Raw genomic sequence first — 27173 nt, forward strand, 5'->3', positions numbered from 1 at the left:
GATGCTACCTGTTCTGAGTTACTCCAGCATTTTGTATCTATCCCTGGCACCCGATTCTATTATTCTATTAGCTGACAGCAGCACGATGCTTTGTACATTAAAACAAAGATATAGTAATGAGGAAGCTAATTCCCCATTTCATTTCCTTTTGCATCCTCAGTGATTTTTCTATTTGGCTTCAAAGATCATTCAAAGTGAATCTTATTCTATGTAAATTAGCCCTCTGGGGAATTTGATTTAAATTATAATTTCATGATTTGTGCACATCTGCCTCCATGCCAATTTTGTAGTATATGAATATACCTGGAAGTACTGGTCTAAATTTCCATTATTTCTCCACACGTCAAATGTTTTCTATTTGGTTGTAAGGTCTCTTTTCAGCTGCTGCCTTTCACCGTCAAAATATCTTAAATTCCCCAGTCTCTTTTCATAAATTAATTCCAAATTTGAGTCAGAGTACATGGTTATGTGTGCTGCTTTGGCATTCATCAGAATATTGAGTATAAAGGTTGGGAGGTCATGTTGCAGTTTGTATAATCCATTGGTGAGGCCTCGTTTAGAGTATTGTGTTCAGTTCTGGGCATCATGTTATAGGAAGGATGTTGTCAAGCTGGAAAAGGTGCAAAAAATATTTACGAGGACGTTGCCAGGACTCAAGGGTCTGAGCTACAGGGAGAGGTTGAGCAGGCTAGGGACTCCTTGGAGCGCAGGAGGATGAAGGGCGATCTTATAGAGGTGTACAAAATTATGAGAGGAATAGTTCGGGTAAACGCAGAGTCTCTTGCCCAGAGTAGGGGGAATGGGAACCAGAGGACATAGGTTTAAGGTGAGGGGGAAAATATTTAAGGGGAACCTGAGGGGTAACTTTTTTTTACACAAACGATGGAATGATCTGCCGGAGGAGATAGTTCAGTAGAGGTACTATCGCAACGTTTAAGTAACATTTAGGCAGGTAAATGGATTAGGATAGGTTTAGAGGGATATATGCCAAACGCAGGCAGGTGGAACTAGTGTACATGAGACATGTTGGCCGATGTGGGGAAGTCGGGCTGAAGGGCCTATTTCCACGCTTTACGACTCTATGACTCTCTATATGTGAACTGATACAGAATGCTGGCAAATTTTTTGACTTTGAAAGCTATCGAGAATACTCGTCACTTTCCAATGGTGGTTACTGAAATAATGGTTCATCTCTCTTTTCTGCCTTTGTCCAACCATTTTGCCCAATTTCTGGTCTTTGTCCAACCCATCCAACCACGATCTTCTTCTCTTCACTATCGTGAAGGATTTTATTTGTAATTTATGTAAAATTTATATTTTGTGTGTTGACTGAGTCTATGTGTCTGTGGTGCCGGTGTAAGCAAGTTTTTAAAAATTGTACCTAAATCCTACTGTACTTCAGCATATGACAATAAATTTGACTTGACTATTCATTTGTATTGACATCAAATAAGCCTTTACCTGAACACGTAATCCAGCCAATTATTTTGAGAATATAAGATGAAACAGAGTTTAAAAAAAAATACTAGGCCTACATTGACATTTACCTCAACACATTGAGTATTATAGTTCTACATGAGAATATTGTATACCTAGTCTCAAAAAGTTCATAAGTGATAGGAGCAGAATTAGGCCATTTGGCCCATCAAGTCTACTCCCCCATTCAATCATGGTTCATCTATCTCTCCCTCCGAAATCCCATTCTCCTGCCTTCTCTCCATAACCCCTGAGGGAACCCCCGTACTAATCAAGAATCTATATATCTATGCCATAAAAATATCCATTTACTTGGCCTCCACAGCCTTCTGTGGCAATGAATTCACCACCCTGACAAAATAAATTCCTCCTCATCTCTTTCTTGGAAGGAACGTCCTTTAATTCTGCAGCTATGACCTCTGGCCTTAGACTCTCACTTCCATTCCACCCAGGTCTTTCGGTGAGTTTTTAAGAGGTCCTCCCTTCTTAACTCCAGTGAGTAGAGGCCCAGTGCCGTCAAACGCGAGAAGGTTTTGCAGCAGTTTTTTTTCAGATATGCTTTATTAATATTCAAGGTCAACTTCACCTTCCTTGGCATAGAGTTTTACATTTAAGCATGACCAATTATGCGCCTCAAATACTGGAACAAAAACAGATTTCACAAATTTAAATATAATTAATTATGCTTGTCCTGCAGTTATTACTTTATTTAGAACTGTGTGTTATTTTCTTGGATAGTGCACTTGGTCACATGCCGAGTTATAAAAGAGAGTGACCCAAGAGAATTCCTTTCTTTTCAGAAACTAAGTTAACAGTGACCTTGGTTCTCATAGCAAACTATACTCTTTGCAAGTCAACCAAACAAAAAGCTCAAGGACAAAATACGACCTCGTGCTTCCTCTTTTTGCCACGCCAATTTATCATACGTCATATTTTAGCAATCATGTTCATTCAGTCTCTGTGGGACTCGATCTAAATTTTGACTTTTCTCATTTGCCTTCCCACGATACATTTTTCTTTCAACGATGAATCCAAGAAAGGGATTTTTAACACATACCAATTAAAAAAGTCTAAAGACCCTTCAGGTTATTTCTAAAAATATCCAGTGACGTTTACATTGGAGGCCATTAACATTTATACAAGGCCAACCTCTGTTGGTCCAACCTTCCCTTATAGCTACTACCCTCTAATCCAGGCAGCATTCTGGCAAATTTATTTTGCACTCATCCCAAAGCCTGCAATGGGGTGACCAGAACTGCATGCAATAGTCCAAATGCAATAGTCCAAATGCATTAGAAGGATGAGAGGAGATCTTATCGAAACGTATAAGATTATTAAGGGGTTGGACACGTTAGAGGCAGGAAACATGTTCCCAATGTTGGGGGAGTCTAGAACAAGGGGCCACAGTTTAAGAATAAGGGGTAGGCCATTTAGAACTGAGATGAGGAAAAACTTTTTCAGTCAGAGAGTTGTGAATCGGTGGAATTCTCTGCCTCAGAAGGCAGTGGAGGCCAATTCTCTGAATGCATTCAAGAGAGAGCTAGATAGAGCTCTTAAGGATAGAGGAGTCAGGAGGAATGGGGAGAAGGTAGGAACAGGGTACTGATTGAGAATGATCAGCCATGATCACATTGAATGGCGGTGCTGGCTCGAAGGGCCGAATGGCCTCCCTCTGCACCTATTGTCTATTGACCTAACCAAAGTTTTATAAAGCTGCAAAAAGACTTCCTAACCAGTGCACCCAAACTTAGAACATAACCATGACATATGGTTTCTTTACCACTCTGTCTACTTGTGCTGTTACCTTAAGGGGGATACAGACCGTAACCCCTTGATCTCTCTGTATACTAATGCTGTTAGGTCCTGCCATTAACTGTATACTTTCACTTTACATTTGACCTCAGAACGAGCAATACCGTACCCTTGCCCGGATGAAATTCCATCTGCTAGTTCTCCCCCAATATCTCTAACTGATATACATTCTGCTGTGTTTTTTGACAGCCTTCTTTACTTTCCACAACTCTTAAAAATGTTTTGCTGTCCACAAACTCACCGACCAATCCATCTACATTTTGGTCAAAGTCATGGATCTATATCACAAACGTTAGACATTTAGACTTTAGAGATACAGCGTGGAAACAGACCCTCCTGCCCACCGAGTCTGCTCCGACCAGCGATCCCCGTACACTAACACTATCCGACACACGAGGGACAACTTACAATTTCACCAATGCCAATTAACTTACAAAGCTATACGTCTTTGGAGTGTGGGAGGAAACCAGAGCTCCGGGAGAAAACCCAACGCAGTCACAGGGGGTACGTACAAACTCCATACTGTCAGCACCTGGAGTTATATCAAACCTGGTTCTTTAGCGCTGTAAATCAGCAACTCAACCGCTGCGCCACTGTGCTGTAATGGAGGACCCAGCATAGATCCAAATGGAACACAGAGCTCCAACAAAAATAACAACCTTCCAATTCTACCCTCTCTCTCTCTCTCTCTCTCTCTCTCTCTCTCTCTCTCTGGTAAGTTAATTCTGAATCCAAACTACCAAGGCAAGGTGGATCCCATTCATCCTAATCTTCTGGATCAGGCACCATGAGGGACCTTTTCAAATGCTTTACTAAAGTCAACATCAACATTGGAGGTATGTGGGCCAAACGCAGGCAGGTGGGACTAGTGTAGACGGGACATGTTGGCAAGTTGGGGTGAAGGGCCTGTTTCCACACTCCCTGTCGTCATCAATCAAATAACTTGAAGGTAAGAAAGCCATGCTGACTGATCCTAATTAGGATACTCTTTGCCTCGTCTCGCAACCCAGTCTGAGTAATAGCCGCCATAACATAGTTCCACGCTTTGGTCCAGGCTTTACCTGTAATTCTGAAACCTGTACACTGAAATAAACACACTTCAGGCCATCAATACCACCACGATCAACATACAAGAGAGAAAAATATAGAACGGAAAGGCTGCAATGAAATCATCTAGGAGAAAATGAAAAACTGAAAACATTTTTAAAGTCACTAGAGGAATAGATTTTATAAGGGACTCCACTGACATGATGGGTTGGACAGACTGCTTCTACTCTGTAGAAATTCACTTTTATAATATTCACATTAGGCTTACGATTGGGTCAATGACTAATGGCATAAAGAAGCAAAAATAGAAACACAGAAAAATAGGTGGAGTAGGCCGTTCGGCCCTTCGAGCCAGCACCAACATTCAATACGATCATGGCTGATCATCTAAAATCAGTACCCTGTTCCTGCCTTTCCCCACATCCCTTGATTCCTTGAGCCCGAAGAGCTAATTCTAAATCTCTCTTGAAAACATCCAGTGAATTGGCCTCCACTGCCTTGTGTGGAAGAGAATCCTACAGATTCACAACTCTCTGGGTGAAAAAGTTTTTCCTCATCTCAGTCCTAAATGGCCTCCCCCTTATTCTTAAACTGTGACCCCTGGTTCTGGACACCCCCAACATCGGGAACATTTTTCCTGCATCTAGACTGTCCAATCCTTTAAGGATTGTATATGTTTCTATAAGATTCCCTCTCATCGTTCTAAATTCCAGTGAATACAAGCCCAGTCGACCCATTCTTTCATCATTTGTCAACTTGAGGTACTCCCTCAATAGCAATAATGCCTTCCTCAGATTAGGAGACCAAAATTGCACATAATACTCCAGGGTGAGGTCTCACCAGGGCTCTGTGCCACTGCAGTTGGACCTCCTTGCTCCAAAACTCAAATCCTCATACTATTCACCCCCTCAAATGAGCAATCAATTAAAAAAAATGGCGAACCCACACTGCAATTTTATTTACATGCTCTGGCTCCTTCAACCATTGCTAACAAAAATCAAAGCTCAATTTTGAAATTTTGAGATTGCTCTAGCTTCAATGTTTTCTGAGAAAATGCTCCAGATTTTTTGATTGACTGAATTGATTCAAAAATACAGCATGGAAACAGGTCGCTCGGCCCACCGGGTCCACGCTGACCATTGACAGGCCTCCCAACATTTGATTTTACAAATTCACAATTTTGATGTCCAAAATTCAGAATTTTACATCAAAATTCATATGGCGCGTCATGCAACTTTGCATTACGTGCCAACAAAAGACCATTAAAAACAAAGTGCTAATCATCATCAACATGGATTTAGTTTGTAATAAGCATATAACACTCCCTGAAAATAAAAATTTGTCCACCAATTATCTTTACCTCTATAATCGTAATTCAAAAGCTGAGATGGTCCTGTGATGTAGAAATGTAATCAAGGACAAGTCTCACCCCCGGTCACTCCCTCTCTCCCCTCTACCATCAGGCAAGAGGTACAGAAGTGAGAAAATGCACACCTTCAGATTCAGGGACAGTTTCTTCCCAGCTGTTATCAGGCAACTGAACCATCCTCTTATATGCTAGAGTGAGGTCCAGGCTTCCCATCTACTTCATTGAAGACCGTTGGATGACCGTAATCAAACTTTATTGGATTTCAAGATTCAAGATAGCTTTATTGTCATCCAAATTGGACGAAATTCAGTCACCCACAGTCCAACAACAAAAGCATCAAAATAGGCATTAAAATTACACAACCCCCAAAACACACAAAAGAAACATCCATCAAGAAAGAAAAAAGAAAAAAAAAGAAAAAGAAAAATTCGATATTATATTGAGCCTCTCACATGTTGTACCCTGTATCTGTGCACTGTGGAACCGTTTGATTGTATTCATGTATAATTTAGATTTAGATTTAGAAATACAGCGCGGAAACAGGCCCTTCGGCCCGTCGGGTCCGCGCCGCCCAGCGATCCCCGCACATTAACACTATGCTACACACACTAGGGACAATTTTTACATTTGCCCAGCCAATTAACCTACATAATCTTTTCTTCGACTTGATAGTAGGCAAACAAAAACTTTTCACAGTTGCTCTGTACACGTGACAATAATAAACTAAACGAAATATAAAAATGGAAATCAAATTCATAACATTGCGATGAAACCTAACAAGTCATTCATCCTTTAAGGGCTTTATTCCGTTTTTTTTAACTTGTAGGACACGAATCAGTGATTTTTTTCTCTCTCCACAGTCCTGCTAAACCTTATGTGGATCCACTATAATAGCAGCACATGAGAAGGAGCAGCTTTTAGACTTTAGAGATACAGTCTCTAAAGGAAACAGGTCCTCCGGCCCACCGAGTCTGCGACGTCCAGCGGTCAGTCACCCTTACACTAGAACTATCCTACACATGAAGGACAGGTTAGCCAAGTTTTTTTTACCTACACACCTGGACGTCTTTGGAATGTTGGAGGAAACTGGAGCACCCGGAGAATACCCATGCTCCCCCCTCTCCCCCAATCGCCATCAAACCATATGGAAGCACTTCCTTGACTCAATGATTAACACATAGGAGCCATGCTTGTATCTAGATACAGATTCATTACCAACCTGTAGCTCGGTGTAAGGGATATACTGAAGCCTCCGTATCCATAAAGAAATGCAGGGTGAGATTTGTCAAGTTTTATTCCTTTTTTGTGGACAATGAACATGGGTATTTGCGACCCATCCTGGCTTGGGTAGAAGATCTGCGTAGAATCAAAATGATATAATAGAAAACATTTTGATTAGAATTAAAATGTACAATAAGGTCAATCTCAAAAGTAGCCAACTTATTTTTATGTTTCTCCATTGCTTGATGAACTGTTTTATTTCTCTGCAGATCATGAAAGTTGTTATTATAGCCACGTACATATTAACTTTGTTTACACTTCACGTTGCTGAGCCGAATCCATCTTACAAATTCTTATTGAGGAATAAAACGCCGCTGAGATTTAGCCTTGAAAGCAGGAAAAAAAACAGCAGATACTGGTTTAAATCGAAGGTAGACACAAAATGCTGGAGTAACTCAGCGGGACAGGCAGCATCTCTGGAGAGAAGGAATGGGTGACGTATCGGGCCGAGACCCGAAGAAGGGTCTTGACCTGAAACGTCACCCATTCCTTCTTTCCAGAGATGCCGCCTGACCCGCTGAGTTACTCGAACATTTTGTGTCTAACCTTGAAAGCAGGTCACTCCAAGCCGTTAGTTCCTCAAAACCAAATCAAACCCAGTCATATGGAAATACGTTAGTATCTGCGAATGGAGCCAGATGACTATAGGATATCCCATGGATGAGACCTTGACCCAAAACGTCACACATTCCTTCTCTCCAGAGATGCTGTCTGTCCCGCTGAGTTACTCCAGCTTTTTGTGTCTATCCCGTGGAGGGACATGGGAACCATCAGAAAGATATTTTATAAAGCATGCCTGTCATCAATATCTCCCAGTGATGTTTAAAGTTGAAAAAATGTTTAAAAATCCGCACAAACACTCAGGATCGAACCTGGGTCTCTGGCGCTGTGAAGCAGTAACTCTACCCCTGCACCACCATTCTGTCCAATGGAATGATTCACTAATGGATAGAAAATCTTCCATCCTTACCATGTTCTGCCATCGTGTGATTCAAGGCCCGCACTAAAATTGTTAACTGCATCATCATGGAGTACACCATTGGCATTTTGAAGATTAAGATGGCTTAATTGCTTTGGAGGGGCCTCTGGATATTCAAGTAAAAGCCAACACAGTTGAAAGAGACATGCCAACAAGAGGCGTGCCAAAGAAGCAATGGATGATGGTGGAAATCCACAAGGACAATGGCCTAAGATGGGCAGGCCAGGACAATAGACAATAGGTGCAGGAGTAGGCCCTTCAGCCCTTCGAGCCATTCAATGCGATCATGGCTGATCACTCTCAATCAGTACCCCGTTCCTGCCTTCTCCCCATACCCCCTCACTCCGCTATCCTTAAGAGCTCTATCCAGCTCTCTCTTGAAAGCATCCAACGAACTGGCTTCCCCTGCCTTCTGAGGCAGAGAATTCCACACCTTCACCACTCTCTGACTGAAAAAGTTCTTCCTCATCTCCGTTCTAAATGGCCTACCCCTTATTCTTAAACTGTGGCCCCTTGTTCTGGACTCCCCCAACATTGGGAACATGTTTCCTGCCTCTAATGTGTCCAATCCCCTAATTATCTTGTATGTTTCAATAAGATCCCCCCTCATCCTTCTAAATTCCAGTGTATACAAGCCTAATCGCTCCAGCCTTTCAACATACGACAGTCCCGCCATTCCGGGAATCAACCTAGTGAACCTACGCTGCACGCCCTCAATAGCAAGAATATCCTTCCTCAAATTTGGAGACCAAAACTGCACACAGTACTCCAGGTGCGGTCTCACCAGGGCCCGGTACAACTGTAGAAGGACCTCTTTGCTCCTATACTCAACTCCTCTTGTTACGAAGGCCAACATTCCATTGGCTTTCTTCACTGCCTGCTCTACCTGCATGCTTCCTTTCAGTGACTGATGCACTCGGACACCCAGATCTCGTTGAACATCCCCTCTTCCTAACTTGACACCATTCAGATAATAATCTGCCTTTCTATTCTTACTTCCAAAGTGAATAACCTCACACTTATCTACATTAAACTGCATCTGCCATGTATCCGCCCACTCACACAACCTGTCCAAGAAACAACTGATAGAACAGCACTTTGTATGATCTTCTTAATTCCTTATCCACAAATGAAACATCTTATTAATCCTGCACATTTGCATTGAAAGATTGAAAACCTTTGGCCCATCTCCATTTTAATTACTTTGAGGCTTTTCCGAGAAACCAGACCACAGTTGCAAATGCAATAATGGTATTAATTTAAATTATGACAAGAATGGTCAATGCCTCCTGAATTGATTAGCTTGCGAGTCATTTTCCAGGTCAGTTCAGAGAAGACACATGGCTGTGGATATGAAAGTACATCAAGCATTCACCAGGTAAGGATGGCATGTTTCCTTCCCTGGCTGCAACCTGATGTGCTTGTTTAAATGACCTTAGGGCGGCACGGTGGCGAAGTGGTAGAGTTGCTGCCTTACAGCGCTCTCAGCGCCAGAGACCCAGGTTCGATCTGTATGGAGTTTGTATGTTCTCCCCATGACCGCGTGGGTTTTCTCCGAGATCTTTGGTTTCCTTCCGCACTCCAAAGACGTACACGTTTGTATGTTAATTGGCCTTGTATAAATGTAAATTGTCCTGAGTGCATGTAGGATTGCGTTAATGTGCGGGGATCGCTGGTCGGCGCAGACTTGGTGGGATGAAGGGCCTGTTTCTGCGTTTCATCTTTCATCTCTAGTTTTAGAGATACAGCGCAGAAACCCAAGGTCACTTTTGCAAATTATAACTTTTAATTCCATGTTTATTTAATTGCTTGAGGTTAAATTCAGCAGCTGCCATTAATTGAATTTGAGCCCATGTAAGGGTTCGAAAGTCTAGAGTATTAGATTCTGAATATGAGAATAGCAACTAAATCACAATGTTGCTTGCCATCTAAGTAATGAACTCAGTTTTCTTTTGATAAAGATTTTCTCATAAGGTACTTCTTGTCCTTTCCCCATCCTCATTGACGTAAACAGGGCTGAAGAAGACTGGCGTTGCTGATAGGCAATCTTGAAATGCTTCTGACCGGGGCCTTCTCAAAGCTTTCACATCTGAGCGCTGAGTCATGGAATGCAGGGCTTTGTTTTCGTTTAGAGACGCAGCGCAGAAATAGGCCCTTCAGCCCAACCGATCGGTCAGCGAACAGGCCCTTCGCCGAGCTGCGATCCCTGTACATTAGCACTACCCTACACTCTAGGGACAATTTATAATATTTACCAAAGCCAATTAGCCTACAAACCTTATGTACGTACTTAGAGCGTGGGAGGAAACCGGAGATCCTGGGGGAAACCCTCCCAAGGTCATGAGGAGAACGTACAAACTCCGTACGGACAGCACCCATAGTCAGGATTGAACCCGGGTCTCTGGCGCTGTGAGAAAGCAACTCTGCCGCTGCGCCACCGTGCTGCCCTTTGGTTGTGACTGGAGCAGCGTTACACAGCTGTATTTTTGGACCACTTTCGGTACTGGTTGGGCAAGTGTCAGTGAGGAAAATAAGACGTTTAGGTGAGGGGGAGCAGGTTTAAATGTGCCACTCCTATTGCATTATCACCATTTTCATGAAGAGGGGAGGAATGCATTTTCATGGGATTCAGTAACTAAGCTTATCTAGAGCACAGCAAAAAAAGAACAACACTTTGAAAGGCATAGTTATACAGCATGAAAACAGCCCCTTCAGCCCAACTTGCACACACCGACCAACATTATTGAAACTCGTCCCACCTGCCTGTTTGGCCCATATCCCTCTGAATCTGTCCGATCCATGTACTTGTCTAAATGTTTCCTAACATTGTGATAGACCCCGCATCGACTACCTCCTCTGGCAGCTCGTTCCATCCACCCTTTGTATGAAAAAGTTATCCCTCAGGTGCCAATTAAATCTTTCCCCCTTTACCTTAAACATATGTCCTCTGGTTCTCGATTCCCCTATTCTGGGATGGAGACTCTGTGAGCCTACCTGATCTCGTCCTCTCATGATTTTATGCACCTCTATAAGATCACCCCTCATCCTCCTGCACTCCAAGGAATAAAGTCCCAGCTCAGGCCCTCGAGTCCTGGCAAGATCCTCGCAAATCTTCTCTGCACCCTTTCCAGCTTAGCAACATCTTTCCTATAACATGGTGCCCAAAACTGAACACAATACTCAAAATGCGGCCTCACCAACGTCTTAAATACCTGCAACATGAACTCCCAACCTCCATACTGAACACTGTGATGGATGAAGGCCAAAGTGCCAAGTCTTTTTTGACCACCCCATCCACCTGTGACGCCACCTTCAAGAAACTATATAGCTGCGCTCCTAGATCTCTCTGCTAGATAGCACTCCCCAGTGCCCTACCGTTCAGTGCAGGTCCTGCCCATGTTAGACTTCTTCAGTCTGAAGAAGGGTCTCGACCCGAAACGTCGCCCATTCCTTCTCTCCTGAGATGCTGCCTGACCTGCTGAGTTACTCCAGCATTTTGTGAATAAATACCTTAATCATTTGCTACTTGGTGAATGTCTTGTTCACAAGGTGGCGCAGGTGCGTGAGTGGAGAGCATGGCATCTACTTGAATTTCAGGGCAAGAGCTCAGAGCATTAACTCGTGCTGAGAGGCCACAGCTGCCAGGTCCCTGGAGGTGTCTCTTTCCTCATTTCCTATTCAGAGTTTTCCTCACACGCTGCACATAATAAATTATCGTTTCCTTTTTTTAAGCACACTCATTCACACACTTCCTTACATGTGCCCCCTCAAATGGAAATAGAAACACCACCCTTCGTTACAGTCTTCCAATGCACCAGTGGGAATGTGGCAAGATTTTGTGCTCGGATAGAGAGAGGTCAGGCAGCAGCGGGAATGATGGCTCAGACTGGCACGAGCATCAGGTAGAAAGACGTCTCGGCAAAGATTTGGACAGCCCTGCCGATCACTGTGCAGGTGCAGGCAGTAGGCAGAAATGTTCGGCGAGATTTTGTAACTTTGCCGGCGCCAAAACGTGGCGACACGTGCACTGCCTAGGTGAGGTCTGCTGTGTATGTAAAACAAAGTATATAAACAGAGAAAATAGGTGCAGGAGGAGGCCGTTCGGCCCTTCGAGCCAGCACCGCCATTCACTGTGATCACGGTTGATCATCCACAATCAGTAACCAGTGCCTGCCTTCTCCCCGTATCCTTTGATTCCGCTAGCCCCTAGAGCTCTATCTAGCTCTCTTTTAAATTCATCTAGTGAATTGGCCTCCACTGCCTTCTGTGGCAAAGAATTCCACAAATTCACTATGCTTAGGTACATGTGACAATAAAGACAATAAAGTATCATTGAACCTTCTAGAACAAGGGGTCACAGTTTAAGGATAAGGGGGAAGTCTTTTAGGACCGAGATGAGAACGTTTTTTTGCACACAGATAGTGGTGAATCTGTGGAATTCTCTGCCACAGAAAGTAGTTGAGGCCAGTTCATTGGCTATATTTAAGAGGGAGTTAGATGTGGCCCTTGTGGCTAAAGGGATCAGGGGGTACGGAGAGAAGGCAGGTACAGGATACTGAGTTGGATGATCAGCCACGATCATATTGAATGGCGGTGCAGGCTCGAAGGGCCGAATGGCCTACTCCTGCACCTATTTTCTATGTTTCTATGTAATCATTGAATTAAGTCACTAAATGTCAAGGATAGTTGGTCAGCCTCTGATGTTGCTGTCGGCAATGTTTTCATTGTACTCGTGCCTGACCTGCATGTGTGCATATGACGTTAAACTCAACTTGACTTGCTGGAGATGATTATTGCCGCATGAATGTTATTTGCCAATTATGAGCCCCCGTCTATCTGTTGTTTAGGTCTTGCTGCGTGGAAGTAAAAAGCTGCTTCACCGAGCTGCAAATGGAATTGAACACTGCAATTGTCAGTGATATCCCCAGTTCTGATCTTGCGATGCTATTGTGAGCGAGTGCTGCAGTCAGCACTGTCGATGACAGCTTCTGTCACTTTGCTCGCAATTGAGGGTAGATTGAATACACAGTGATCAGACTGATGGGATAACTCACCCCTTCCCACCCAAACTATCCCCTCCCCGGGTACTTTCCCCAGCAACTGCAGGAGATGCAACACCTGTCCCTATACCTCTCCCCTCGACTCCGTCCAAGGACCCCGACAACCCTTTCAGGTGAGGCAGAGGTTCACTTGCACCTCCTCCAACCTCATCTACTGTATCCGCTGTCCCAGGTGTGGACTCCTGTATATTGGCGAGACTGGGCCATTGGTTGGCGATCGTTTCGCTGAACACCTCCGATCAGTCCGCCTCGGCCTACCCGATCTCCCGGTTGCTAAAACTTGAACTTCCCCTCCCATACTGACCTTTTCAAGACCCGTGCACTCTCAAGACCCTTGCACTGTATGGTTTATATCCAGCTGTACGTCAAAGGATGACTATCAAGAAACCTTGTGCTGTACATCAAACTACGTCTATCAAGAGTCTTAGTTTTAGTTTAGAGATACAGTGCAGAAACAGGCCCTTTCGGCCATCCGGGTCCGCGCCGACCAGCGATCCCCGCACATTAACACTATACTATACCCGCTTGGGACATTTTTTTAAACCATTTACCAAGCCAATTAACCTACGTACCTGTACGTCTTTGGAGTGTGGGAGGAAACCGAAGATCTCGGAGAAAACCCACGCAGGTCACGGGGAGAACGTACAAACTCCGTACAGACAGCAGCCGTAATCGGGATGGAACCCGGGTCTCCGGCGCTGCAAACGCTGTAAGGCAGCAACTCTACCGCTGCGCCACCGGGCCGCCCACTCTTGTGCCACACGTCCATAGAAGTCCAAAGATCCTTGTGCTATACAGCTATCTTAACCTTGTCATACTGGAGCTTCCACAACAGGCTGCTTTAAGATTTACCACTATACAGAGCGGACTGTTAATTAACAGTCTTGCTGTTACCAAGCCTTTAAGAATCATAATATGACAAAATTATATAAAAATATTACAAATGATTCAATTCAACTCAAAACAACGGTCTTAAATCTCAAGAGTGCAACAGACCAAGCTAATCCACGAGGTTGGAAAACTAGATTCAACAGCAAGACCATAAATATTCATTGGTTAATGCTCTATAATAAGTATACTTCTCCAAGGTACAAAACCCAATAGCAAAAGTGGTTTCCGTTGTGGTTAACAAGAGAAAGTTATAAATAGTAAATTGACACAAAAAGCTGGAGTAACTCAGTGGGACAGACAGCATCTCTGGAGAGAAGGAATGGGTGAAGTTTCCGGTCAAGACCCTTCTTCAGACTCGTTATAAATAGTATCAGATTAAAAGAAAAACATTTTTAGAAAAATCTATAAGGCATGGAATTGGGGAAATTTCAGAAGTTTTGTTTATTATTGTCACGTGTACCGAGGTAAAGTGAAAAGCTTTTCTGTGGCGTCCCATCCAGCCAGTGAAAGGATTGTACATGATTACAATCAAGCCGTTCGAAGTGTGCAGATACAGGATAAAAGTTTATTGCAAGATAAAGTCCGATTAAAGATAGACCAATGGTCTTCAATTAGGTGGAGGGGAGGCCAGGACCCCTCTCTCTAGTTGGTGAGAAGCCAATTCAGTTGCCTGATAACAGCGGGGAAGTCACTGGACAGCAGAACATTGATAGGGAAGGGTTAAGTAGGATAAAGAATGATCTGGCAAGAAGCATACGAGTGAACTGCAAAAGCTTTTATGGATATGTAATTAGAGAAGGGTTAGCAAACGTTATTACAGATTGGGAGGAGTAATTGCACTGGGGAATATACAGATGAACAGAAACTAAGAAAATATTTTGCATCCGGCATTATTAATGACATAGTAAATCACCTAGAAATAGTGCAGATAACAGGTCCGCAGTGAATTAGTTAATCAAAATTAGCGTTAAGGTCATAAGGGATAAGAGTAGAATAAGGCCATTGGCCCATCAAGTCTACTCTGCCATTTTCAATCATGGCTGATCTATCTCTAACCCCATTCTCCTGCCTTCTCCCCATAACCTCTGACACCCATACTAATCAAGAATCTATCTATCTCTGCCTCACAAATATTCACTGACTTGGCTTCCACAGCCTTCCTTGGCAATGAATTCCACAGATTCAGCACCCTCTGTCTAACAAAATTTCCCCTCATCTCCTCCCTAAAAGAGCGTCCTTTAATTCTGAGGCTATTACCTCTAGTCCTAGACTCTCCCACTAGTGGGAACATCCTCTCCACATCTACTCTATCCAAGCCTTTCACTGTTCTGTATATTTCAACGAGGTCCCCCCCCTCATTCTTCTAAACTCCAGTGAGGACAGGCCCAGTGGCGACAAACGCTCATCATAGAATAACCCACTCATTCCTAGGATCATTTTTGTAAACCTCCTCTGGACCCTCTCCAGAGCCAGCACATCCTTCCTCAGATATGGTGCCTAATTAACATATAGAGAAAAAACATGGACAAAATTAAGGACTGAAAGCCAATATATTCCAAGATGATTATCTTCACCCCAAAATTTAGAAAGTGGTGGCTTAGAACATAGGTGATACAGTGGTAGTCATCCGCCAAAATTGGGGAACAAGGAAAATAAGGGAAGTGGGTGGTGTTTAAATGGATTAGTAAATTGAAAATTATGTTTTCTGATGTTTTAACTGGCAAAATAGTTGAGAAGCAAAGAATGTGGTGCATTTTGTCTATCTAATGGCCTTCTATAGGGTACCACAAATGGTTATTAAGTAAAATCACTTCACATGGCACTGAGATTATATGTTGGCGCGGTTGAGAATTGGTTGATTGACAAAGCCAAACAAAACCAAATATGGGCCATTTTTGGATTGACAGTCATGGTTTGGGACAGCTCCATCCAAGACCGCAGGAATTTGCAGAAAGTTGTGGAAATTCACAGTCTAGTCCGTCACACAAACCAACCTCCCTTCCATTGACTCCATCTACACTTCACGCTGCCTCGGCAAGGCCACCAGCATAATCAAGGACTAGTCTCACCCCGGCCATTCTCTCCTCTCCCATCAGGCAAGAGGTACAGAAGTTTGAAAACGTGTATCTCCAGACTCAGGGAGTTTCATCCCAGCTGTTATCAGGCAACTGAATCGTTCTCTCACTAACTGGAGAGCGGTCCTGAAGGCATATCTACCTCATTGGAGACCGTCAGATTATCTTTAATCGGACTTTACTGGTCTTTATTTTATACTGAATGTTGTACTCTTAATCCTGTATCTGTACACTGCGGACAGCAGCTTGATTGTAATCATGAGCAGTCTTTTCGCTGACTGAATAGCATGCAACAAAAAAGCATTTCACTGAAGAAGGGTCTCGACCCGAAACGTCACCCATTCCTTCTCTCCTGAGATGCTGCCTGACCTGCTGAGTTACTCCAGCATTTTGTGAATAAATACTTTCACTGTACCTTGGTAAACGTGCACGTAATAATAAATGAACCTAAAGCATCTGAATAACATCGGGCAGAGGAGGCAGCAATTTGTCATCTTTGAATTCTCAGCCATTGAGTAAGAACATGGCCCATAATTACAATCCAATACATCTTTATTGTCATTATACATGGGTACAACGAGATTGGAAATGCGCCTCCCATGCAATAAATTAATTAGCTAGTCAGTATTAATTTAAACAACCCAACAAAACATATTGTAACATTTTTAAGACAGAATAAAGTGCAAGTAGATATGTGCCGGTTCACTGTGCGATGTGACCATCCGGCTCAGCAGGACCGGTGCATAGCAGCTATGGCCCTGGGGATGAAGCTGTTCCTGAGTCTGGAGGTGCGGGCGTAGAAGGCCTTGAATCGTCTGCCCGATGGAGCTCTTACTTTTTTTAACACAACCCACAATTGTTAATTTCCTGCATTCACCCCTATTTCTTTGGATTTCCTGATTGTCTTAATATCTATCGATATTTTTGCTAAATATACTCATTTTGAGCAAGGCTAGTTGATTCCATGAGGGCATGGACTTAAACACATTCCAATAATTAGTGAAAATTTTAAGTTCTACTCACCTGAACAGTCTGGTAATCAGATGGATCAAACCCTTTCACTGTTACTTCTTTGAAAATCCTTGGCTCTAAACTGTCTTTGGTCAGATCACAGTGATAAATGATACCTAGAACAGATTTTACCAAAATCAGCTTCAGATGCCATAGGACGAATTTAACATACAAGGTAAACTTGAGTATTTTAGATTCTTACAAAAATTAACTGCCAGCAATTTTCGTTAATGCTGAAAACTTTCCCGGCATTGATTTTAAAATTGACTTTGTAGCTTGTAAAAAAACAGAACTATTTTAAAGCATACTAATTAATATAGGTTCCAAACAACAGAGGGGGACATTATTTTTACTATTGTACTATTATTGTCTAATTATTATTTGTTCTTTTTTATATATATATATATATATATATATATATATATATACTGAACCTCTGTTGTTCACTATGGGTTTTACAGAGTACCATGTTTACATATCTGTTGTGCCACTGCATGTGAGAATGTCATTGTTCCGTTTCGGGACGTATGAAAATAAAACACTCGACTCTCAGCTCTGACTTTTTTTTAACACAACCCACAATTGCAATGTTTACAGAAGATAATGCAACATGTTATCAAAACATTATTTTACAAAAAATCCGTTTTTGTATACAAGCCCTCTTGAAATAAATGCTTAGTTTACACCGTAGACACAAAATGCTGGAATAAATCAGGCAGCGTCTCTGGAGAAAAATAATAGGTGACAATTCGGATTGAGTCTGAAGAACAGTCTCGACTCGAAAAGTCACCTTTTCCTTTTCTCCAAAGATGCTAGATCTCTGCCTGACCCGCTGAGTTACTCCAGCATTTTGTGTCTAGCTTTTCACTCTACCTTGGTACGCGAGATAATACACTAAAGTAACTAAGTTGACAGCAGTAAGATCCATCTGCTCTCTTGCCCTGCCCACATCCGATTGTAAAATGCATACATTTTCCTTGCAGTCGAATTTCCCATTTAGCTTTCACATCAGCAACTTCATCCTTTCAATAAAGTTAATGAATATTCATGGTAAATAGCTGATTTCCAAGCACACGTTTATTTTTTCCCCCAAACAGCTGTGACTCTGCAACCCGTAGTTTAAAGAAGCACTTTGGAATGTAGCTAATCAATGTAACAAAGCTAAATGCCACAGTATACCACTACAATTTATACGTCACGAGCTCTATTATAGTATTCAAACGATTCATTTACTCTTTTTCAGAATTGTAAAATTTTATCATCACTGAAGAGAATGTCGCAATTAAGGAAAAGACTACACTCTGCAGGAAGCAGCAATGTATCTTCCAGAAAGATAAATACAACTGTGAAACATTTTAGTGAAAAGTGTACAAAATGCTCGTTGTGAAACAAAAGATATTTGGAAATAAATTAGTTTAATATTCCTCAATGGTTCCTTTATTATCACGTGTACCAAGGAACAATGAAATTCTTTTTTTTTGCATACAGATCAGTAAGACAATCTCCAGTTAAGTACCTGCCTCAGAAGGCAGTGGAGGCCAATTCTCTGAATGCATTAAAGAGAGAGCTAGATAGAGCTCTTAAGGATAGCGGAGTCAAGGGGTATGGGGAGAAGGCAGGAACGGGGTACTGATTGAGAATGATCAGCCATGATCACATTGAATGGCGGTGCTGGCTCGAAGGGCCGAATGGCCTACTACTGCACCTATTGTCTATAGCATCGGGGCGATCAGGCTCCCGCACCAGGGGGATCCCAGCTCCCCGCTCCGGGCGATCGGACCCCGAGTTGGGGCTGGTCGAACCTTCTGCGGCTAGAGCTTCCCAACATCAGTTTCTACCCGAGACTGCGAGCTCCTCGATGTTGAAATCTGCAGGCCGCGGTTGAAGCGTCGATCCCAGGCAAGGGAACGCAGGCTCCAATGGTAAGTCCACGGCCCCGCGGTGGAACTCAGTCAGTCCGAAGCAAGGCCGCCAGCTCCACGATGTTAGGCCGCAGAGTGACCGGAGATACGATCCAGAAAACAATCGCATCTCTGGCAAGGTAAGAGATTGAAAAAAGTTTCCCCCAACCACCTCTCCCACCCCCAACATTAAACAAACCAGAGAACATTAACACATACTCTTAAAACACACTAAAAGTAACAAAAAAGACGAAAAGACACAGACTGTTGGCGAGGCTGCCTTTGCTGATAGCGCCACCCGGTGTAAGTTCATGTTCATAACATATAGGAGTAGAATTAGACCACCAACTCTACTCCGCCATTCAATCACAGCCGATCTCTTTCTCTTTCAATCCCATTCTCCTGCCTTTTCCCAATAACCCCTGACACCCTTACAAATCAAGAATCCTTTTATTTCCAAGTCTGGTAGTCGAATTCCAATGGGCGGATGAACCACGTTTCTCAAGGTTGTGGAGACCAGGGTATAGGAAGTGCTGCCAAAGGAGTTTTGTTGAGTAATTGCAATGCATTATACAGATGGTATACACAACTGGCTACTGGTGTAGGGAGTGAACAGTTAGGCTGGAATATAGAGAATCAGAGGTTATAGGTTTAAGGTAAGGGGAAAAGATTTTATCAAAAACTGAGGGGTAACTTTTTCATGGACCGAACTGCCAGCAGAGGAAGGGACTATTGTAAAGTTTAAGAAGCAACTAGACAGGGACATGGATAGGACAGGCAGGAGGAACTAGTGTAGAAGATGGGACATGTTGGTCGGTGTGGGCAAGTTGGGCCAAAAGGCCTGTTTCCATGCTGTATGACTGTATAACTAATGAAGCAGATCAATCTATCCTAGTTTCTTGAGTAGGAAAAAAACTGCAGATGCTGGTTAAAATCGAAGGGAGACACAAAATTCTGGAGTAACTCAGCGGGTCATGCAGCATCTCGGGAGAGAAGGAATGGGTGACGTTTCGGGTCGAGACTGAGAGTTCTTGACCCGAAACGTCGCCCATTCCTTCTCTCCCGAGATGCTGCATGACCCGCTGAGTTACTCCAGCATTCCAGTTTCTTAAGTGTTGCTGGAGCTGCATTCATCGGGTCATGTGGCAAGTATTCCATCACATTGCTGACATGCAGTGGGTGGACAGTCTGTGAGGAATCACTCACAGTAGGAAACCCAGCCTGTGACTTGGCACAGCTGTCGCATGCGTGTTGTATCATACGTGTGCGTAACCAGTAATGGTTTTCATTATTGTCGAGCAGAGAATGATTCAATGGAGCTTTATTTGTCAGGTGTGCAACTGCACAGAGTAACTCGTTTTGCATATTGACACATGCCGCCATCTTTTGCCGTCTTTTCCAAGGTCCGGTCGGCAGGTGTGTCAGGTCTCTTCAAGTCGAGATCATTCTGAAGGGTCCCAACTCGAAATATCATCCATCCATTCCCTCCACAAAAGCTACCTGCCCGCTGAGTTCCTCTAGCATTTTCTGTTTTACTTCAGTGTCACAGAGAGAATCAAAGAGTCATACAGTGTGGAAACAGGCCCTTCGGTCCAACTTGCCCACGCCGACCAACATGTTTCATCTTCCCCCATTCCAGCTGCCTGCGGTTGGTCCATGTCTCTCTAAACCTGCTCTATCTATGTGTACCCGTCCAAATGTTTCTTAAACGTTGCGATACCACCTGCCGCATGTGAATTTGCTTCTTCACTAACCTGGTGTCAGGAAACTTGTAAACTGATAGAAGATTTCGGAGTCCTTCTTTTTCCCGCTGTACTCCACAATGCTGCCCACTTGCAAGGGAAAGGTCTTCACATGAGCTCCCGTGGCCAAATCGTGTAGCTGTAGGACATTCTTCACATGGTGGAGGTAGCATAAAACCAGAAGGTTTCCCCTGACACATCTGGCCCATTCTGGAAACATAGATGAACAGTAAATGCAACGCAGAAAGAAAATGTTACACAATTATCAAAAGTAAGCTCGTGCGGCAACAATCTAAAAATGCATTTTATACTTTTGACGACTGATGTCTAGGGATACATCATTGGCTCTGGAAATCTGACATACAGTTAGAACCTATAACACAAGTAAACAGGAATCAGTAATGAAGATTAGTAGAAGCAAGGAACTGCAGATGCTGGTTTGTACCAAAGGTAGACAAAGATTTCTCAAGAGTTGCTGCCTGACTTGCTGAGTTACTACAACACTGTGTCCATCTTCAGTAATTAAGAATGCTAAAAGCCTCACTAATTTTAAGACGTATAGGCTTCAATGTCAGGTTAAACCACAGAACAAATTCATAAATTTGTATGTCTTAGGAACAGAATTAGGCATTTTGGCCTATCAAGTCTACTCTGCATTCCATCATGGTTAATCTATCTTTTCCTCTCAACCCTATTCTCCTGCCTTCTCCCCATAACCTTTGGCATCCTTACTAATCAAGAACCTCCGCTTTAAAAATACCCAATGAATTGGCCTCCACAATCGTCTGAGGCATGTTCACTTGGAAGATGATTAAACAACCCCAAAAATAATTGCAAGGTGATTTGCTTTTTATATTCTGTACATGGTTCTTTTTGTCTATAACATATCACATTAGAGTTTAGTTTAGTTTAGAGATACAAAGCGGAAACAGTCCTTGCGGCCCACCGAGTCTGCACTGGCCAACAATCCCCACACATTAACACTATCCTACGCACACTGGGGACAATTCTGCATTCATACCAAGTTAATTAACCTACAAACCGGTGCGTCTTTGAAGCATGGGAGGAAACAGAAGACCTCGGAGAAAACTCACGCAGTCACGGGGAGAACACAGAAACTTTGTACAGATAGCACCCATAGTCGGGATCCAACCTGGGTCCGGTGCCGTAAGCGCTGTGAGGCAGCAACTCTACCACTGCCCTACCGTGCCGCCCCAACTAAAGAATAGCCAAATAGCGCGCTGCACGCCCAAGTCACACATAGAGTTAGAGGATTCTGAATTCTGACTGGTGTTGGGATTCCTGCATTGCCATACCATTGATTTCTTGACTTTAACAATTAGTGCTGGTACGTACTCCTGTTGTTTGTGTTGCATATTAACAACTTGGATGTGAAAGTAGGAGGAATAATAATGATTGTGAAGTTTGCAGATGAACCGAATATTGGAAATGTCGTGGATGGCGCTGAAGGTTGTCAAAGGTTAGAACAGTTCATAGATCAGATTTAGACTTGAGATACAGCGTGGAAAGCAGGAGTGGCCTGGGTGGTGGTACGGGCCAGTGTGGCATCGACAGCCCAGCCTGGCAGTGAAGGCCAATCCATTATAACTGAAATCCATGCTAAATTGGACCGTAACAATGAGGGTAGACACAACATGCTGGAATAACTCAGCAGGTCAGACAGCATCTCTGGAGAGAAGGAATGGGTGACTTTTCGGGTCAAGACCCTTCTTCAGACTCGACCCGAAACATCACCCATTCCTTCTCTCCAAAGATGCTGCCCGACCTGCTGAGTTGCTCCAGCATTTTGTGTTTACCGACGATTTAAACCAGCATCTGCAGTTCTTTCCTCCGTAACAATGAAGTTTACTGCATTCTTAGATCTTTTATAGTCATGGGAAGGGAGATGGAACCTTGGCTAGGACTGAGATGAGGAAAATAAATGTCCTCAGTGGGCCAAGGGGCCTGTTTCCACACTGAATCTCTAAACTAAAATACTTTCAATATCTCCCTTGCCAACCAGCTAAAAGCTTGGAGATTATGGAATATGATACAATTCATCTTTCATTCGCTCTCATTTAATTTCTAATTGTAAATGCATTTTAAAGATGGCTTGGTTGAATTACGTGAACGTGAAAAAGGAAATATCCAGACCAATTTTGTTTAACAATGATTGGTCTCTGTAACATTGCCTCTAGTGTGTAGGGAGTGGATGAGAACAGAGAACTAGTGTGAATGGGGGATCGGTGGTCTGCGTGGGCTTGATAGGTCAAAGGGCCAGTTTCCATGTTGTATCTCCAAACAAAACTAATATTTGATCATATAAAAATTACACTGTTATTGTCTCATTAAACAGTAATTATTATAACTAGTAGAACGAAGGTAGTCAAAAAGGCTTTTGGTACCTGGGCTTCATCAGTCAGAGTATTGAGTATTGAAGTTGGGAGGTCATGTTGCACTTGTATAAGACGTTGGTGAGACCGCATTTAGAATATTGTGTTCAGTTCTGGGCACCATGTTATAGGAACATAGGCACCCTGTTATTGTCAAGCTTGAATGGGTTCAGAAAAGATTTACGAGGATGTTGCCAGGATTAGAGGGTGTGAGCTATAGGGAGAGGTTGAGTAGGCTGGGTCTCTATTCCATGGAGCGCAGGAGGATGAGGGGATATCTGAAAGAGTTGTACAAAATCATGAGAGGAATAGATCGGATAGATGCACTGAGTAGGGGAATCGAGGGCCAGAGGACATAGGTTCAAGGTGAAGGGGAAAAGATTTAATAGGAATCCGAGGGGTAACTTTTTCACACAGAGGGTGGTGGGTGTATGGAACAAGCTGCCAGAGGAGGTAGTTGAGGCTGGGACTATCCCATCGTTTAAGAAACAGTTGGACAGGTACATGGATCGGACAGGTCTGGAGGGATATGGACCTGAGGAATATGAACATGGGGAATCTGCTGTGGTGGATGTTTATGTTAACTTTTATGTAGTTGTGTGTCTTGTTGCTTTTTTTTTAGCATGACTGTATGGCAACTCGAATTATTTCACTGTACCTTAATTGGTACAAGTGACAATAAACTGACGTTGAAACCTTGAACTGGTCGGTACGTCTTTGGAGTGTGGAAGGAAACGGAAGATCTCTGAGAAAACCCATGCAGGTCACGGGGAGAATGTACAAACTCTGCACAGACAAGGTACAAACTCTGCCTAATCGGGATGGAACCCGGGTCCCTGGCGCTGTAAGGCTGCAACTCTACCGCTGCACCAACGTGCCTTAACTTTTCACTAAAAATATTATACTCAGTGCAGTTATTTTCCAGTAAATTAATAGATATATTATTTGAGGTTCTATTCACTAAAAGAGAAGAAATGAGATACGCGAGTGCTATCCCTGGATGGGTGCAAAACAACTGAAAGAAAAATCGGTAAATGTTTACCAGCCGAGCCCCGATGCATCAATCAGCTGGAAAGATATGCAATGTGCAATTTCCATTATATGTATGCATACAGCCCACCCACCATGCTCGCAGAAAAGTGCATTAAAAGACTAAAATAAAATAAAATTATACTCACCAAGTACATCCTTCATCTGCTCTGCAATTAAAGTTTTCCATTTCGCAGGGTCGGGGTCACTGAAGTCAATATTAATCAAGCAATAACAAGGAGTGTCGAGGTTTGTTTTGAATGTGAATACCGTTCCTTCGTTGGTGATATAATCATATTCTGCATCAAAGTTATCCACAAGCTTGACCCAAGGCAGGACTCCTATTAGAACAGAACTTGATTAATTCCATGTCTCGGACAAGGCGTTTCTCATATTCAGTGTTTTCAGATTAAAGACGAGACACAGTAAATGGAAACAAAAAATAAAAAATTTGCTTGCTACAGATCTGAAGTAGAAACAGAAAATAGTGAGAACACTCAGCAAGTTTGGAAGCGTGTGAAACAAAAGAGTTAACGTTTATGGGTCAAGATCCTTTGTGGCGTAACAAAAGCAGACCTCCCAACATTTGATTTTACAAATTCATAATTTTGATGTCCATAATTCAGAATTTTACAGCAAAATTCATAATATGGCGCGTAATGCAACTTTTCAGAAAAAAAAAGTATGCACGCCAAATGTGCATAGGTGGTGCGCTACATTCATGTGTGAAAAACGACTATTGTTTCCAACAGTCTGCAATTCTTGGACTACATGTACAATGTCAGGCCTATCATGGGTATATTCTGCTATTTATAGAAAGGTTATTGAACACAAATCCTTTTTACAACACAAAGAAAACATTGTTTTGTTTTGTTTTTTCTATTTTGCTTTTTCCTCACACATCCCAATTCTCTTGGTATTGAGTAAAATAATGGTCATAAAATGTATGACTAAGTTATGAAGAAAGAGTCGATATATGTGACTCGACCAAGCATACAGAAGAACTTGTTGATGTAAATTTGCACATTAATTGATAATCAGCCCAAAAAGGTGGTAATTGGCTTTTCTGCTGAGTTTTATATTTTAACCCTGTCTTAATTAATTCATATAGTTATATGATCTTGCACTTAAATTTAATATTTACTCATTTACTCAGTATGTAGATTAATTGGCTGGGTAAATGTAAAAATTGTCCCTAGTGGGTGTAGGATAGTGTTAATGTACGGGGATCTCTGGGCGGCACGGACTTGGTGGGCCGAAAAGGCCTGTTTCCGGCTGTATATATATGATATGATATGATATGATATGATATGATATGATTACAGTTCCACCACTGATTTTCTGGCACTCTTGGTTCCAGAGCTTTGCTGGTTTACCCAGCCGGCCAAGGAAGTCGGCCATGGGGATAGATGTGCTGGCTCCTCCAGCTGGGCTGGAGTTCCAGAGCCCCGGCCGCAGGTTGCAAATTCAACCCACCGATCGGCCATGGAAGTCCCGATGAGGTCGAGATTGGGTGCCATGCCCAGTCTCGGTGCCACATTTTCGAGGAGACTTCCAGGGCATGGGGGATTTCTCGTGGAACCTCTAGCGGTCAAATTGACAAATTGGCCATGGAAGTCCCGATGAGATCGAGTGCCTTGCCCAGCCTAGGTGCCACATTTTCAGGGAGACTTCCAGGGCGTGGGGGATTTCTCGTGGAACCTCTAGCGACCTCTAGCGGCCGAATTGACAAATTGCAATTGCCGACTATTTTGCAGAAAAACTAGTTTCCGAGTTATGAACATTCAATCTTACTGAATTCATAAATCACTATCCTAAAATTTCACGCTGGAATAAAATTCGCAATCTCACAATTTGTGTGAAAAAAATGTTTTAAAAAAATCAACACCAAATTTATTCTTCTCAAATCGTGTTTCTTGACACAAACACAGATGACATAGCCCATTTTCTAGAAACACACCCCAGCCCTCTCCCTGCAAACGTGGAGATCTGTATAAAATTTGATGAAGATAAAAACTGCTTTCAATAAAAACTGAATTTTAATCCTGTTTCTCTTTCCACAGATGCTGTTGGATCTGAGTAATGCCTGCATTTCCATCTGTAGTTCAGACTTCCAGCAACTCCAATCTTTTTATGCTTCCTATGGAGATTATTTGCATTGTCAGACATGTTACAATAGCTGCATTTATGTTGAAAATAACGCACAAAATCAACGTTGGAAGAAACATAGGACGTGTTACATTTGAGAGGAGAATTACAGAATTCCTGAGAGACCTGCATGTTGCAAAGACTAAAATATTTGGAATTATTTACCTTTGATGCCATCAGGTAACGTTTTCAGATCACAGTACCAAAGTCGATTGACTGGGTCACAGCCTTCTCGAACAGTCAAAAGAGCATATTGCCCATCATCTGATATCTGCATAAGAGACAAAGAATAAATTATGAGGTCACATTAGGATCTGTTGTAATTAGGTGAACTAATTTTAAATAAGGCTAAATTTCCCCCAAACTATCCATCCTTCAGTTAACAGGAGGGGGGGGGGGGGAAGAGAGAGAGAGAGAGGGGGTGGGGGGGAGCGAGGGGAGGGGGTGAGTGAGAGGGAGGGGGAGGAGAGAGGGAGGGGGAGGAGAGAGGGAGGGGGAGGAGAGAGGGAGGGGGAGGAGAGAGGGAGGGGGAGGAGAGAGGGAGGGGGAGGAGAGAGGGAGGGGGAGGAGAGAGGGAGGGGGAGAGAGAGGGAGGGGGAGAGAGAGGGAGGGGGAGAGAGAGGGAGGGGGAGAGAGAGGGAGGGGGAGAGAGAGGGAGGGGGAGAGAGAGGGAGGGGGAGAGAGAGGGAGGGGGAGAGAGAGGGGGGGAGAGAGAGAGGGGGGGAGAGAGGGAGGGGGAGAGAGAGGGAGGGGGAGAGAGAGGGAGGGGGAGAGAGAGGGAGGTGAGAGAGAGGGAGGGGGAGAGAGGGAGGGGGAGAGAGAGGGAGGGGGAGAGAGAGGGAGGGGGAGAGAGAGGGAGGGGGAGAGAGAGGGAGGGGGAGAGAGAGGGAGGGGGAGAGAGGAAGGGGGAGAGAGAGGAAGGGGGAGAGAGAGGAAGGGGAGAGAGAGGGAGGGGAGAG

The 27173-nt window shown here is 43.3% G+C and overlaps 1 protein-coding gene across 1 annotated transcript in view; it reads right to left on the bottom strand.

Annotated features, from left to right (window-relative positions):
- The window catches only part of LOC144593777 (prolyl endopeptidase-like), a 93911-nt gene that overhangs the window by 30381 nt on the left and 36357 nt on the right, over window positions 1-27173 (bottom strand). The window contains exons 7-11 of the mRNA XM_078399853.1: window positions 26380-26485; window positions 24216-24407; window positions 20657-20854; window positions 17014-17117; window positions 6924-7060 (exon numbers count right to left, since the gene is read on the bottom strand). Of these exons, the coding sequence (XP_078255979.1) occupies window positions 6924-7060; window positions 17014-17117; window positions 20657-20854; window positions 24216-24407; window positions 26380-26485 (737 nt within the window). The remainder of the gene's footprint in view (window positions 1-6923; window positions 7061-17013; window positions 17118-20656; window positions 20855-24215; window positions 24408-26379; window positions 26486-27173) is intronic.

This window comes from Rhinoraja longicauda, chromosome 5 (genome assembly GCF_053455715.1).
Source record: "Rhinoraja longicauda isolate Sanriku21f chromosome 5, sRhiLon1.1, whole genome shotgun sequence".
Classification (NCBI taxonomy): domain Eukaryota; kingdom Metazoa; phylum Chordata; class Chondrichthyes; order Rajiformes; family Arhynchobatidae; genus Rhinoraja; species Rhinoraja longicauda.